At 32.7% G+C, this 14,260-nt stretch overlaps 1 protein-coding gene across 1 annotated transcript; it reads left to right on the forward strand.

The window, feature by feature from the left end:
• The first annotated feature begins 8,418 nt into the window (after positions 1 to 8,418).
• On the forward strand, positions 8,419 to 12,094 carry LOC113863191 (N-terminal acetyltransferase B complex catalytic subunit NAA20). Its single transcript, XM_027496669.1, has 6 exons — positions 8,419 to 8,573; positions 8,651 to 8,741; positions 8,943 to 9,075; positions 9,475 to 9,544; positions 11,660 to 11,720; positions 11,818 to 12,094. The coding sequence occupies exons 1-6, from the start codon at positions 8,496 to 8,498 to the stop codon at positions 11,907 to 11,909; spliced, it is 525 nt and encodes a 174-aa protein (XP_027352470.1). The 5' UTR covers positions 8,419 to 8,495; the 3' UTR covers positions 11,910 to 12,094.
• The last annotated feature ends 2,166 nt before the right edge of the window (positions 12,095 to 14,260 follow it).

Below are 14,260 nucleotides of genomic sequence, written 5' to 3' on the forward strand. Positions count from 1 at the left end.
ATCCTTTGTCTCGTTTTACCCTATAGACATATTAATTAACCGAGGTACGGTCACCTGACGATATAATTAATTAAGATTAAGAAAGAAGCGCAATAGGATAAAATTTAATCACAAAACGGAAATCAAATTTAGATTCAAACGTCAAAATTCTATAAATTCATGAACAATAGTTTTCATAGCCTTAGCTATGGACTTAGTTACTCATGCTAAAGAAAATAACTAAAACAATCATAAATAAAGTCATAATCAAAAGAAATAGCAAACTAGAGTATGAGATGTGTTCCAGGTCTTCAAGTACGATCGCTTGAAGCTCCAAGTCTCGCCAAGCATGTGCCAAAGATCCCGTGCAAGAGAGACGAGATCATAAGTGTATCTGAAAGCTAAAGAGTAGATGTAAAAATAGTGTCCTTTATGATGCCTAAGATCTCCTTTTAATAGGGTTTAAAAACTCTAAAGACTCTTGATAATTGGGTTTCTTACAGATGAGCACGGCTGTGCAAGGCCTTAAGCACGACCGTGCATGGGCTCGCAGCACCTTCGTGCTTGTTGAAAGGGTCTGGGCGTGCTGACTGCTGCGAAGCTCTAATCTTCTATCAATTTGGGCCCAAAACACACCCAACACCCAAAGTATACTTGCAACATTTTTATACCAAACTGCATAATTAATATATAAATTAGTGTAAAATTCAAATAAAATAAAGGTCAAATATGAATATATGGGCTGTAAAAGAGGGCCTAATTACAGACTTATCACTTATTCACACAGAGTTTTCATTCCAACATAAGAACAACAAAAAAAATAGAGCATAAAATTAACCATAACCGAATAGAAATAACCATTATTCAATAAAAATCAACCATTTCATATTGTCCTTCTTAAACATAAAAGAAACATTGATTCAGATTGAGTCCCACGAGATATTCTTAATCACACGTATATAGGTACATAGATTTTCATACATTTACTCTACAATAAAGGGAATAAAATCTAGGACACTTTATATTACAATGTAGCTATCAGGAAATTTTAAATAATGGAATTGCACCTACGCATACAGAAAGAGTGGAATATATTTGAATGATATAAAATGTCTACTTGCATCTCTTAGAGTTCCCCTTCTAGACAAATCACGTCAACATAATGCAGCAGAAAAAGATCAAATGGTTGATACTCGACACACTAGGAATAGTTTAAAGATTTAATTTTTGAATAGCGTACAAGAACAAGGAGAGTACAGGGTTCTATGATGAGAACATGCATGGTGGTTTAATCATATTTTCCTTAACATGCAACATTTCCATCAAGTATTTTACTCAATTTTCAGTAATGTATAATATAGAAAATAGGCAGATCATCATGCATACAACCATTTCGGATTTCTTCAAAGTTTTCATAACATAACCCGCACACAAAATACAACAACACAGTAGCAACATAACCACACTAGGAATCTCCCCTTACCTGAATCAGATTCACAAGAAAAGAAGAAAGAAAAGAAATGCAAAAGTTTTTCCCTTGCTTCTGGGGTTAAGTCTTCAACGTGTAAGTCCTCAATTGCTAGCAGGAAGAATCTGAAAGTGTAGAACCTTTGATTGGTGATTGTTGTGAAGGAGACACAATGTGGAGGTTTGGAACTCACGTCCTTCGTTTCTCCATTCAGCCTTAGTATAGTGGGTTTCTTTGGGTTGATAAAAAAAAAAAAACCATTAAAATTCTATCTCCTTTATATATATGTGGGGTAATATGTTGAGAAACCAAAGGTCGTTGTTCATTATCTTACTTCACTTGACCCTCTTCTCTCTCTTCCCACTAAGTCCTGACCTTATGGCTTCCCAAGGCCATTCAAACGGTGCCCTACTATCATTTATGTGGGTGTCTTTTGAGTAGCAATTGAAAGGGCGTCCAATGAAAGTGAAGAGAGATTAGAACGCAAGACTCGGGTGCAGTTACATGAAAAGGCACAAAAATTCAAGGAAATCAGCAATAATAGGCATTTAATTGGGAGTTTCACATGAGTAATTAGCCATAATGGCTTCGGTTAGTGGTGGGCAGACCATAATTCTTACCCTCTTAAAATTCCTACGTGAATAAATATAGGGAATTTAGATAGTCATAAGTAGTGGCCCAGCAAAACAATTAATAGAGCATGTGGGAGAGTTATGTTGGTTGAGATTAATGTGCTTCAGAAACAGAAAAAAGTCATGTCTAACATGGCTTATAAGCAGCTGGACCATGCAGGATAGAATAAAAAAAAAATTAGGGCGCCACCTTTTTTTGTAAGGGTATCCCAAAGGGTACAGGTTGCATGAAATTTTTAAAGCAATTAAGGGAAACAAACCTTTGTCTCTTGGACTTCTCCACACGTGTTAAAGAGATAGAGTTATGAGGAGAACTTCCAGGGAACAATATGAGATGAATGAATGGTAATGTACCTTTATTATTTAATTCAAGGGGCTGTCCAAAGTTTATCAACTAAAATAAGGAGTTAAAGAGCATTATATACATTAATATTATAATAAATAGAAATAAGTTAAAGTACTTAGTCAGGGTAAAAAGGCTAAGACAACATAAGGTTCCCCGAATGAAAAGTTCCCACCCATATTAAGAACTCAAAAAAAAAAGATGGAAATAGAACAAAATTTTAAACGTAGTTCTAAAATGCAAGTTATCAAAATAAGGACCATATCAAAGTATTGTTAAAGTGTCAAGCAGAGATCAAAGGAATCAAGGTGACATGAGTGAAAATAAATCAAATATACTAAATCAAACTTAGAAATCAAGAAAACTTGAGAAGGATTAGTAGCAATCACTAATGATGGTAAACATAGCAAAGGAAAAGAAAAGAGAAAAAGAAAGAGAAGAATTTTTTTTTCTTTTCAAAATACACTAATAAACACTAAGCCGAATTTAAGAATGAGTCTAGTCCTCGGAGGATGTTACAGATGTCAGTTATATTATGATGAGAAGCAACCATGTGTGTTGTTTCTAACAATTGTAATGGATAATTATGCTTTTCAATAAATTGATAAATGACATATTTATTATTGTTTGCCAAAAATAATGTTATTCTTGCAAGACATCTATTCTTTTTGATGTCCTTCTTTGCAACAAACATATCTGCAACCCGTAATGACACCATCTCCCTTTCACTCTTTAAAGTATTGTTTCCTCACTCTAAATCCTGTTAGCCTACCATATTCACACCAAAATTGTCATGTTTGTTCAAGACTCTTAAACTGTAACCCGACACTTGGTTTCCTTGCGAAATCCATCTTTGTGACTATCTCTATACTCTAATAACATTACAATAAACATGATAAATATTGATTCCAATAATCTTAAATTAAAAAAATTATGGAATACATTTGTACCTTTACATTTTCTCTGTTTGATGATGATGTTTGCTAAAGAAGTAAGAGAAAATGTTGTCAAATGCTATGAACTTGTCAAAGTTTTTCCCCACCAATGAACTTCCTTCATCAAAGCTTCTTAGAACATTTGTTTCTTCAGTGTTTCTTCATTCATAAGATTAGGAAAAGTTTCTTTCTTCATAAATACGTCACTAACTATGTATTTGGTGCCAAATTATTTGCTAAACTTGCTTAAGCACCTATTTTCGCTTAAGCCTCTGTTCGCTTAATATTTCGCTTAAGTGAGAATATTCGTTTAAGTGATTTTTCGCTTAAGCAGGAAAATTTGCTTAAGCAAATTTTGTGACTGTTGTTTTTTAAAAAATTGAATCTTTTCCTTTCATTTTCATTTTCAACCTTTATCTCTCTGTCTACTCGCTTCAGCGCCATCTACCTGTGTCCTCTCTTCCAAAGCTTGAAAGGCTTCATAAATCGTGTTTTCTCAGGTACAATATGCAACCCTAAGGAATTACTACCTAAAAGGAAGGTATCTTTAGCATAAGGAGAGTATGAAGATTTTATTCAAAATATTAGGAGAAGAAAATGGGAATTCTTGGCAAATCTCCCCAACCACATTCATAAGGTAATCGTGAAGGAATTTTATGCAAATGCTTGGCCTTTGATACCAGATAAGTCAGAAAGAAGGTCTTAGGTTTGAAGGCATGCACTTGCATATGACAGAGATGCAATTTCAGCTTTGTTAGGCAACTCTCTTACCTTAAAACAAGGAGAGCTATGCCAATACTAGCAATGACGAAATCAATTCTCGAGTTTTTTTGGATAATAGGGTAGCTGAAGTCTTATGCATCCCTAGAAAGTCCTATGAAACAAATGCAACTGGGAAGCTACTGAGATTCAAGAGACAATCTTTGAATACTTTGGCCCAAATTTGGTCATTATTTCTCTTTGCCAACATAGCCCCAACTACACACACCTCAGATATTCGGATGCCTCGAGCATAGCTCATATACAACATCATGCAAGGGATATCCGTTGACATAGCAACAATCATTTTAGATGAGCTACACCAATTTGTGATCTCCAATGTATCTAGTACTGCATCAGCTACAAAACCTTTGGAATTTTCAGCACACATTACTGCCTTATGTGCTTCCCAAGGCGTCATCATTTCAAATTACTCCACTCAAACTATTAGTTTGAAGAAACCAATCAATGCTCAGTTCATAAAAAATTATTGCATCAATCCATTAGAACAATCTACAGGACCTTCATCTCAATCCTCCTCATTTGTGCCACCTACATCACAGCCAAGACAACCACGAACACAACCATTCATGCCTGACATGCCACAAATGGATTCAAGCGGCCTACACTATCTGAATCACATAGAGCAATAATTGGCAACAAACAACCGCGCTTACACTCAGCTAAATGAGTCCTTCTATAGGTCATCTCTTCTCTCATTTAATATTTTAAAATATCTAATCAATTATGCAACACATTACCCTAATCTTTCAAATTCCACAGGTTCACTCTACATCAACATCATGGTGAGACATTAGCTTTTCCATGGCCCACATCAGAGCTTTTAACAGTAGTTGTATCATGGCCTGGAGACAACCCTACCTTTCCACCTAAAGAAGAAATTCCACAGGATCATGTGTCACAGCCACATGAAGGAGCGTTTGATGACATTTAAGACATTGACGAGACTGAAAGGGGAGATGTAGAACAAAGTCAACAAACACTTAGAGGAAGAAAGGAGACATGATGAGGGAAATAAGCCACAACTCATGCAAGATGAGGAGAATGTAGGAGTGAGAGACCCATGATTACAATTAGGATTACATTATATTTTAATGGATTTTAGCAATTAAACATTTTATGTTATGTAATGGATTTTAGTTTTGGTTTTTCAATGTTGAACTCCATAGTTTTCATTGTTGGATTTTAATATTTATCTAAAATGGTGCTTATATTATAAACTATTTTGGATGATATCAATGCTTAAATACTTCATCAAATTTGATTACGCAATTGCCAATACTTCTTTTATGTATAAGCTAAATATATATTTCTAAACTCTTTTTTTGTGTAAGATGTAAGTTGAAATGGTATTATGTGATGTAATCAAGTGTACTTGCCTGCTGTTTGTGTCTGCATAATTTTTGCAAATTCTAATATATTTGCTTAAGCGCACATATTGGCTTAAGCAGATCTGTATTTGCTGAGATATTTAAATCTGGACTCAAGCTCTGATACTATTCGCTTAAGCCAATTGATTTTCGCTTAAGTCATTCTGTATGCCTGAAACTATTGCTTTCTGCCTCAAATTCGCTTAATATTAATTAAAATAGTTTGTCAAGGCTTAAGCAAATCTATAATAGCTTAAGTGATTTATAATCTGCTAAAGCAAAAAGAGTGATTGAAATACATGTCTCTGTGGTCCATTTTTTCTTAAGTTCAATTGTTTTCGCTTGGAAGGACTTAAGCCAAATACGAATCACATAGCTTAAGCCTAATTCTGGGCTTAAGCGAGACATGTTTCTAATTTCTTGGGGCTGCCTTAAACGCGTTTTAAAGCATTTTTCCTATTCACTTAAGCCTTTTTTTCGAACTTAAGCATATTTGCTTCAAATTTCGCTTAAGCGAAAAAATTGACTTAAGCAAAAATACACTGTAAGGCGCAGTTTCTGCCAAAACTGCAGAGGATCTAGATCCATTAATCACCATATGATGCCTATCCATATTTGCTTTATGTCACAAAATCAGCTCATGCAACATAGTTGCATGAAAATCACATTTGATCATACTTTAATTTGTCGTTTAAGAGGGATGATGGACTTCTTTTCAACATCACGAGACAATGCCTTCCTCATCCTCATGTCTGAAAACAAAGCATCAAAATGATAATTTAATAGAAGTATGAGTTTTGTTAAAAGAAAGCACGAAACATAAACAAAGTAAAAGAAAACTTGGAAGCATACCTAAAGCATCTTCTCCCTCAGAATAGTAGCGTGGCACTTGTCAAAGAAAGCTTTGACCTATCAGCCAACCTGTTAAAATTTTATTTTATTGTTTAAATTGGTAAAATAAGGGTAGAATATAATGGAAGCCAATGTAATTCATTCTATTTAATTACCTATGCTCATTTTTCCCCCTCCGATTTCAAAAGAATGGGATGAAACTAAAGATATGAAATTTTATTAAATTATTATTTTATTCTTATCATCTTATTATTATTATAGACCTACATTATGTTGCAATTACCCACGTCGTTGCTGTACTTCTATTTGAATTTGAAGTTTTAAATGATTTTTCTGTCATGCCATTCTTAAAAGAGATTTTGTTCTCATGAAATTTTTGGAAAGGGGTTTTTAATAGATATAATTTTTCAAAAGAATATATTCATTTTTCTAATTTCTCATGTTCTAAGATTTTTTTTTTAAAAAATGCAAGATAATATTATTGTTATAATTTAAAAAAAATTGAAAATGATATTTATTAATATAAATTTGTAGTTGGTATTGATTAATATGTAAATGACTTTTTCTAATAAAACAAAGGTGATGTATTTATTCTTAGATTTTTTTTAATTTAAAAGTGGCTGTCATGTTAAATCTAAATATTATCAAATTAAATTTAGATTCATAGTATTTAAATAAACAATATAAATTTAAATAATGTACATAGTTTAAAATATATATCTAACAAATAATTAGTTCGATCAACTTAGATACGCAAAAAAATATATATAATCATATTACTATCATAGTTTTCTGTTTTGGTTAGGGCCTTAGCTGATAAAAATAGGTTATTGTTTTTTATAAATAATATTATTTATTTTTATTTTTATGATATATTTTTATTTAATTTATATACATATAATTATTTTTTATTTAGTAATAATCATTTTCTAAGGTTATAATGCACCGAAGTATAAAAATTAAATTAGAAATGTGTCTTTAAAATAAGGGTATTAGAAGAATAAAAAATATATAATCCATTCTATTTGTACCCTATTCAAACAATGGAATTAAATATTTACTTCATTTATTTTATTTTATTTTAGTTCATTTCATCCCACTTTTGTCTATTTTCTTCAATCCAAACATAATTATTTGTTAAATAATTTTATTTATGAGTTTAATAATTAATATATTTATCTAAAAAAATAATTTTTTATAAGTTAAAAAAAATGCTTTTTTACATGAATATTGAGCAATTTATTATGCTGCAAGCTTAAGAGTAACTGTTAAATATCAACTTGTTTAAATTCAAAGTTAAATGGAAGCCTATACATACTACTTCACTTTGTTTTTAGCCAACCATGCCTTTAATAACGAAGCTGAAGCACAACAGCCCAAAATGAACATACAATGTGGGACAAAGCCCATACTCAACTTAATTGGGTATACCCAACTCTAATTTTTTATTCTAGCATGAGAAACGACTCAATTTTAGACTGAAGTTTTATGTGTAAAAATTTATAATTTATATATAATTTAACTCAATTTTGTATTTTACATATATAATTTATAAAAATTTAAATATATTTTGATCCTTAAAAATATACCAAAATTTGATTTTAATCTTATAAATTTTTTATTTAGGTATGATATTTTAAAAATTATCAATTTTGATATTTTTACACGATTTTACTAAAAAATGATACGTGATAAATTTTAAATTAATTATAATTTTTAAAACTTATTATTTTAAAATGGAACCTGTTATGGGGGATTTTTAATAGTGACAAGAGACTTAAACTCATGATAACATATATTTTAAAACAATTTTTAATATTGATAATGAAGTATGGTCAATAATATTAAGTGCGGATAAATTTATTATTTTATATTTTTTTAAAAATTAGATAATTTTAAATATTTTTTATTGTAATTACTTTTATTTATTTTTTAAATTTAAGAAAAAGTATTTTATAAATGATTAAAATGAATGATTTGCTTAATGACTTCAACCAAAATATTAAATAACAAAAAAATTAAAATTAAAATTAAATATTTTTTTTGGGTGCCAATCTAAACCAAGGAACTTACTCACAACCCAGCACTTGCCACTTGCCACCTATCCCACACCGGAGTGAGCGAGGGTTCTTGAAGATGACGACGATACGTAGGTTTTGCTGCAACGATCTTCTTCGATTTGCCTCCGTCAATCTTGACCATCTCACCGAAACGGTAATTTTCCGGTTCCGTCATTTTCAATTCGACGGCGAATCTGATAGTTTCCTCACTGAATTGCTTGTTTGTTTCAGTTTAACATGTCTTTCTACATGACCTATCTTGCAAGATGGCCCGACTATTTCCACGTTGCTCAAGGCCCTGGCAACCGAATCATGGGTTACAGTAAGTCTTACTCTTTCCTCTCTCATCTAATTCCCTATTTGAAATAAATGCATTTCATTGTTTGCATATGTTGGTGCAATTTAGCTTATATTTCTCGATTATATGCCAAAATGTGGATTATTAGGGTTTAGGATGTATAATTTGATGGTTGTTTTTGGGGAAGAGAATGGGATGTAACGCAAATGCTACTGATTGATGTAGTTATGGGAAAAGTAGAGGGGCAAGGAGAATCTTGGCATGGTCATGTAACTGCTGTAACTGTTGCTCCGGAGTATCGCAGGCAGCAGTTAGCCAAGAAACTGATGAACATGCTGGAAGACATCAGTGACAATATGTAAGACATGCATATGGTGTTTTTTTAGAATTATCTTTAAGTTAGTCTCGGAAACATTTCCCTGTCTTCTTTACATGATCCTATTTGATTTTTCCTTTTCCTGGTGATTTTCTTGCAAATCATGTATTCTGTGCTTTATGCTATGTGATATTTCTCTAATTTTATGACTCTATTTTTACCCATTAAATCTTCACTGGAGTGGATGAGTTATTTTAACTTGCATATTATATAAAGGATTAAATGGAGTAGTAAATTATATTTTTTGGGGGGGAAGGGGGGGGGTCACTTTGTGGTTAGACACCTGAATGAGCTACCAGTAGTTTAATGGCTTTTGTGTTTTTGTGGATGCCTTGACATAAATAAGAAGCTTTGTTATAAATAAGAGTGTTGATTCTGCAGTGACAAAGCATTCTTTGTTGATCTCTTTGTGAGAGCATCAAATGCACCAGCCATCAGGATGTATGAAAAGGTAACGGTTCTATACTTTTATTTCACCTTAGACCTTCCCTTGCTTCCACATGGTTTATGTACGTTATTGTTCTAAAGTGGTTTCTTTATTAGATTAACATAAGGATTAGGGAGATCTTACAAGCTTTTATCGTTGCCTTCCTCATTTACTTGTTTTGTATTCTGATAGGAGGATTCCAGATCCTCCTGTTCTATATTTCTCTTTAATTCAAGTAAGTTTTCTTTTTATCAATAGAACACTAGAAATAAGGGAAGAAAAATTGTATAGAAAAAATAGATATCCTGTATGAAATATTCCATGGCAAACTGTTATTTCAAATAATTTGACATAAGATAGATTCAGTAACCTTCCTAAAATCTGTTATTTCAACACTTGTTCGGTCTTCTGTTCCATTGCTTCATGTATTATTGCCCTCTCATGTTCCCTCACTCTGCTGAAAGAACTTAGTTTAGTACCCAATATCAACATGCTAAAAGATTGTGAGCAACTTTGCTAGAATTTCCACAGAATCTAACTTTTAATGAGACTATGAGAGCATCAAATGAAAACTGCCACCATGAACTTGAGTATAGGGGCTGCAGCCTGCAGCTAACTGGAAAATTTGATCTTATTTCCTGTTTATTGTTAGCTTAATTTTTTTTTATGGACAATTTTGTGTAGACTGTGGAGGGCAATGAATTACACACTACACATATTCTCACTTCGTAAGGACTTCTACATGATTATTGAGAATATGAACGTTTTCGTCATCAGATTTATTGTTGAGCTGATAAAGATTTCGGTTTCAGATTTTAAGGACTAGCTGGCCCCTGGGGTAGAACTAGGGCTGAACTGGGTTTGGGTTTTCAAATCTTATGTATTATAAAAAATATATGAAGTATATAAATAAAACTATGAAAAAAAATTAAATATACATGTAAGATTATTTACAGAATACACTAGTCCCACAAATTATTGATTCAAATAAATATATCAACTCGCTTAAATCTTACAATATATTAAAAATATTTTGTACTAAATTAATTAATTTAAATATAAAATACAAATATTAAATAGTAATATAATAATAAAATAAATAACTCAGGAACTTAAGAAATAGCATCACATGTCATAGCAAAACATTGTCTCCATTTTCCAAAATAAGACTATTACAATTTATACTAAGAAGCAATATTGGCTTAGTGGGTGGGGAGTTGTCTTGCATTTCTAACAGCCCAGGCTTTGATGCCATAACTAACAAACTGAGGCAGTTTGATTGGTTAAACTGTGTTTGGTTCATGTGGTATGGCTGGTTTGTTTATAATCCAGTTTGATTGGTCAGTCTGGTGTTTATGGCTATGTTCTGTTCTCTAGCAATATCTCAAGCACTCTGTTCTGGTGTTTCTGTTCTCTATCCCGCTGTTTCTGTTATCTGTCTGAGATTGTTCCCCCCCTTCATGTCATGATATCATATTTGTTCACCATGACTTTTTGATTATTAATTATTAACATGTCTTTAATTTTGGGTAATATTTTTATGTTTGAGCATTTATACATGTGGAGCGTAAATCATTTATATATTGTCTTCTTTCTATTATCATGATATCATCGATCTTTCATGATATCATATTTGTTCACCATGACTTTTGATTATTAATTATGAACATGTCTTTAATTTTGGGTAATATTTTTATGTTTGAGCATTTATACATGTGGAGCATAAATCATTTATCATTGTCTTCTTGCTATCTATTATCATGCTATAGTAGTATAGGGGGCAGCTTCTCTGCACTGCTATATGGGATTTGATATAACTGTTTTTGAAACAGTGGCAGTTCAGAGTTTTCAGCTTTGGATTTCTTGTTGTTCTGTGGACATCAGGCTGGTAATAAGGCTGTATAGATGGATGATATATGATAATTATATTAATTTGTGATGTTGGAGTAAATTGTGTATTAGGATTTGTTATTGGAATTGATAGATTAATTATATCAGTAGTTTATGGATTTAATGTCTATTTTATATCGTATGATGGGGATTTCCATATGTTGGATTAGGGTTTATTTTCTTAGATTAGGATTTCCTGAGCGTAAAGCTGGAGTTGCGAACTAATTACTTTCTTAATTGACATCATAGCTTGGCTATGCGATTTATCGACGAGTGCTACGCTACTATTCTGGGGAAGAAGATGGTTTAGGTATGCTTCCAAGTTCTTTTACTTTGTTTCTTTTTCCTACTCTCTTTTGACAAATCTCAAGCTTCTTTTTAATAATCATTTTATGCTTTGGTTTCAGACATGAGGAAGGCATTGTCTCGCGATGTTGAAAAGAAGTCCATCATCCCTCTTAAACGACCGATCACTCCTGATGAATTAGAGTATGACTGAATATGCTTTTCATGCAACTATGTTGCATGAGCTTATTTTGTGTCATAAAATAAATATATTAGTTAGGTATCATATGGTAATTAATTTACATTTGTTCAATTATCCAAGTTCATAATCAGTTAAATATTTGAAATTTTGAAGTAGTGGGATGTACTCTTTTTTGGAAGTTGTTTTTGTACACTTGTACTACTACTACTAGAATACTGACCTATGTTTAGAAGTAAACTGTCTTTGTAATTGGTAGGTTGTAAAATTGAAAGGAATTGACCGTATCATGTTGGAAGGTTTAGTGAATGAAAAATGACTATTCAAGATCATCTTAAGATGAATAAGATTCAAGGCCATGACATCATCAATCTCCTATAGTTACGGTTGGTGGTTTGGGCTGCATTTACCCTTGTTTTTTTGTTTCTATTTTTAAAAATTATCTTGTATTATATCCACTACTATATCCAATATGTTATCATTAAATTTAACTTGCATGTGTCATTTCATTAGATTAAATTATTAAATCATTAGTACTTACTTTCTGCTTCTCTCTTTAGAAATTTCTGGCCTTGTGGTTTCCTGGTCTTTGCATCTATACCACCTTAGTGTGAGGGTCCTTTAGGCATAGTCTAAATCAAGTCTATTTTTAGATAGAAAATTATCTGTAACCTTTTCTTTATCTTTAGAGACGGGATAGTCTCACTTATTCTTGGTCTGGAAGAGAAATTGATCTATGGCCTTTACTTTATATCTTCCTTATCCTTTTGGTTTTAGGTGCTGAATCTCTCCCTCATGTCGATATCACTTGGTTTATGCTCGAGTAATATCTTGGTTACGCTTTGCTGATAGTGGACGAAGAATATTAGAAAGTATTTCTGACATTAAAATGAGCATGAAATTTCAAAAATTCATATTTGTGGTCATAATTTTCTTATGCTAGGCCCTTGCATCGCACCCAAAACAGATAGAAAAGGAATATATACTGTACATATATTGGAAGTCAAACTGCTTAGCCCGGCGGTTCATCTGGATGACATGTCTTATGCATGAATGGTAGTGGCTGTTCATTTGGATACCTCGTGTCCTTATGCAGGAATAGTGGGTTTAGTGTTTGAGGTTTTAGTGCTGTTTGTGGGCCATTTAAAAACTAGATTGTATATTTGGAGTCCGTTGCAATTTGAAGGGAGCATCAATATCCCTAGTTCACCTTCATTAACGTAAAAATGATTAAGCTATTTGAAAGAATATATATATCGGTATATCTTATTGCGACTTCCATACGTGCGAGGATAATTCTCTTTTCCTGGGCTGTAGAGGGAAAAAAGATATAGATTTTAAGGTATGCATGTTGGCAAGTGATTTTCGTGGCAGTGGTTTTCATTGACGAAGCATCATTTTGCTTATGAAGCTGGAAGCAAAATTGTGCACTTGAGATTTTCACATGGCTTATCCCTAGTAGGTTTCAAAAGCCGCTATCATGTGTTTCTTTTTTCAAAATTACTAAAATGAAGACTGGTGCCATTGTGGTTTTGTTAAAAAGAATTTTTATTTTAATGTTGCTCTAGCAAGTTGATCCAGAATTAATCAATACTCTGAAGTGTTTATAGCAGTAAATGAGTTGGGAGACTGCTTATGGCTGACTGATCTGGCGATTAAAGCAATTTGTTGGTTTATTGTTTGGTGAATGTCTTGAGGAGATATTTGGGCGCATACATTGTTTTGCCTTTGGAATAAACAGTCCAACTGTTCTATGGACGTGATGCCCACTTGTTATTTTGTTGGACCTACAGCACACAGTAGAGCCGTTTCATTATACATAAAGCTCTTCACAAATAAACGGACCAACTGTGCTATATGCCCGCTTGTTATTTTGCTGGACTTACAGCACATATTTGAGCCTTTTCCTTGTGACTCTTGACACGCATGCATTGGATTTCCTGTACAATAGACAGGCTGTACCCACTTGGTGCTTTCTTAGACTTACACGACATGTTAGAGCCGTTTCATTGTGCATACAGCTCTTGCCAGATAAACAAATAGGACGTATTTTATGCATGCACTCCAGCCTTTCTCATCTTTTAAGATCAAAACGTTGTCATCCAAGAAAAACAGAGTCAGATCGGTGGAAGTTTGGATGAAATAGGAGCTTTCTCCTTCAAAGACGTTATTGGGCTCACAGCCTAGGTGGTGGTCCTGCTGGAGCAATGATCTAAAATGCGTTTAAAGACAAGTTTCACATGAGTCTTCTGTGTCTAGATTAACTCTGGGTCAGGGGTCGCAGTATTGCACAATCTATGGGCTATGTGGTCCGCCAAAACTTTTCCCTTTTTCGTATTCTTCTTGGTAAAACTTTTTTCCATAAA

The sequence above is a fragment of the Abrus precatorius genome, unplaced genomic scaffold, assembly GCF_003935025.1.
Source record: "Abrus precatorius isolate BTA unplaced genomic scaffold, Abrus_2018 Scaffold3, whole genome shotgun sequence".
Lineage (NCBI taxonomy): Eukaryota > Viridiplantae > Streptophyta > Magnoliopsida > Fabales > Fabaceae > Abrus > Abrus precatorius.

Bases quoted from the DNA above. Each gene is read 5' to 3' on its own strand.
- LOC113863191 (XM_027496669.1), top strand. From the start codon at position 8,496: ATGACGACGATACGTAGGTTTTGCTGCAACGATCTTCTTCGATTTGCC. The intron at 8,574-8,650 runs GTAATTTTCCGG...TGTTTGTTTCAG, and splicing joins TTGACCATCTCACCGAAACG to TTTAACATGTCTTTCTACAT. The intron at 8,742-8,942 runs GTAAGTCTTACT...TGATTGATGTAG, and splicing joins CAACCGAATCATGGGTTACA to TTATGGGAAAAGTAGAGGGG.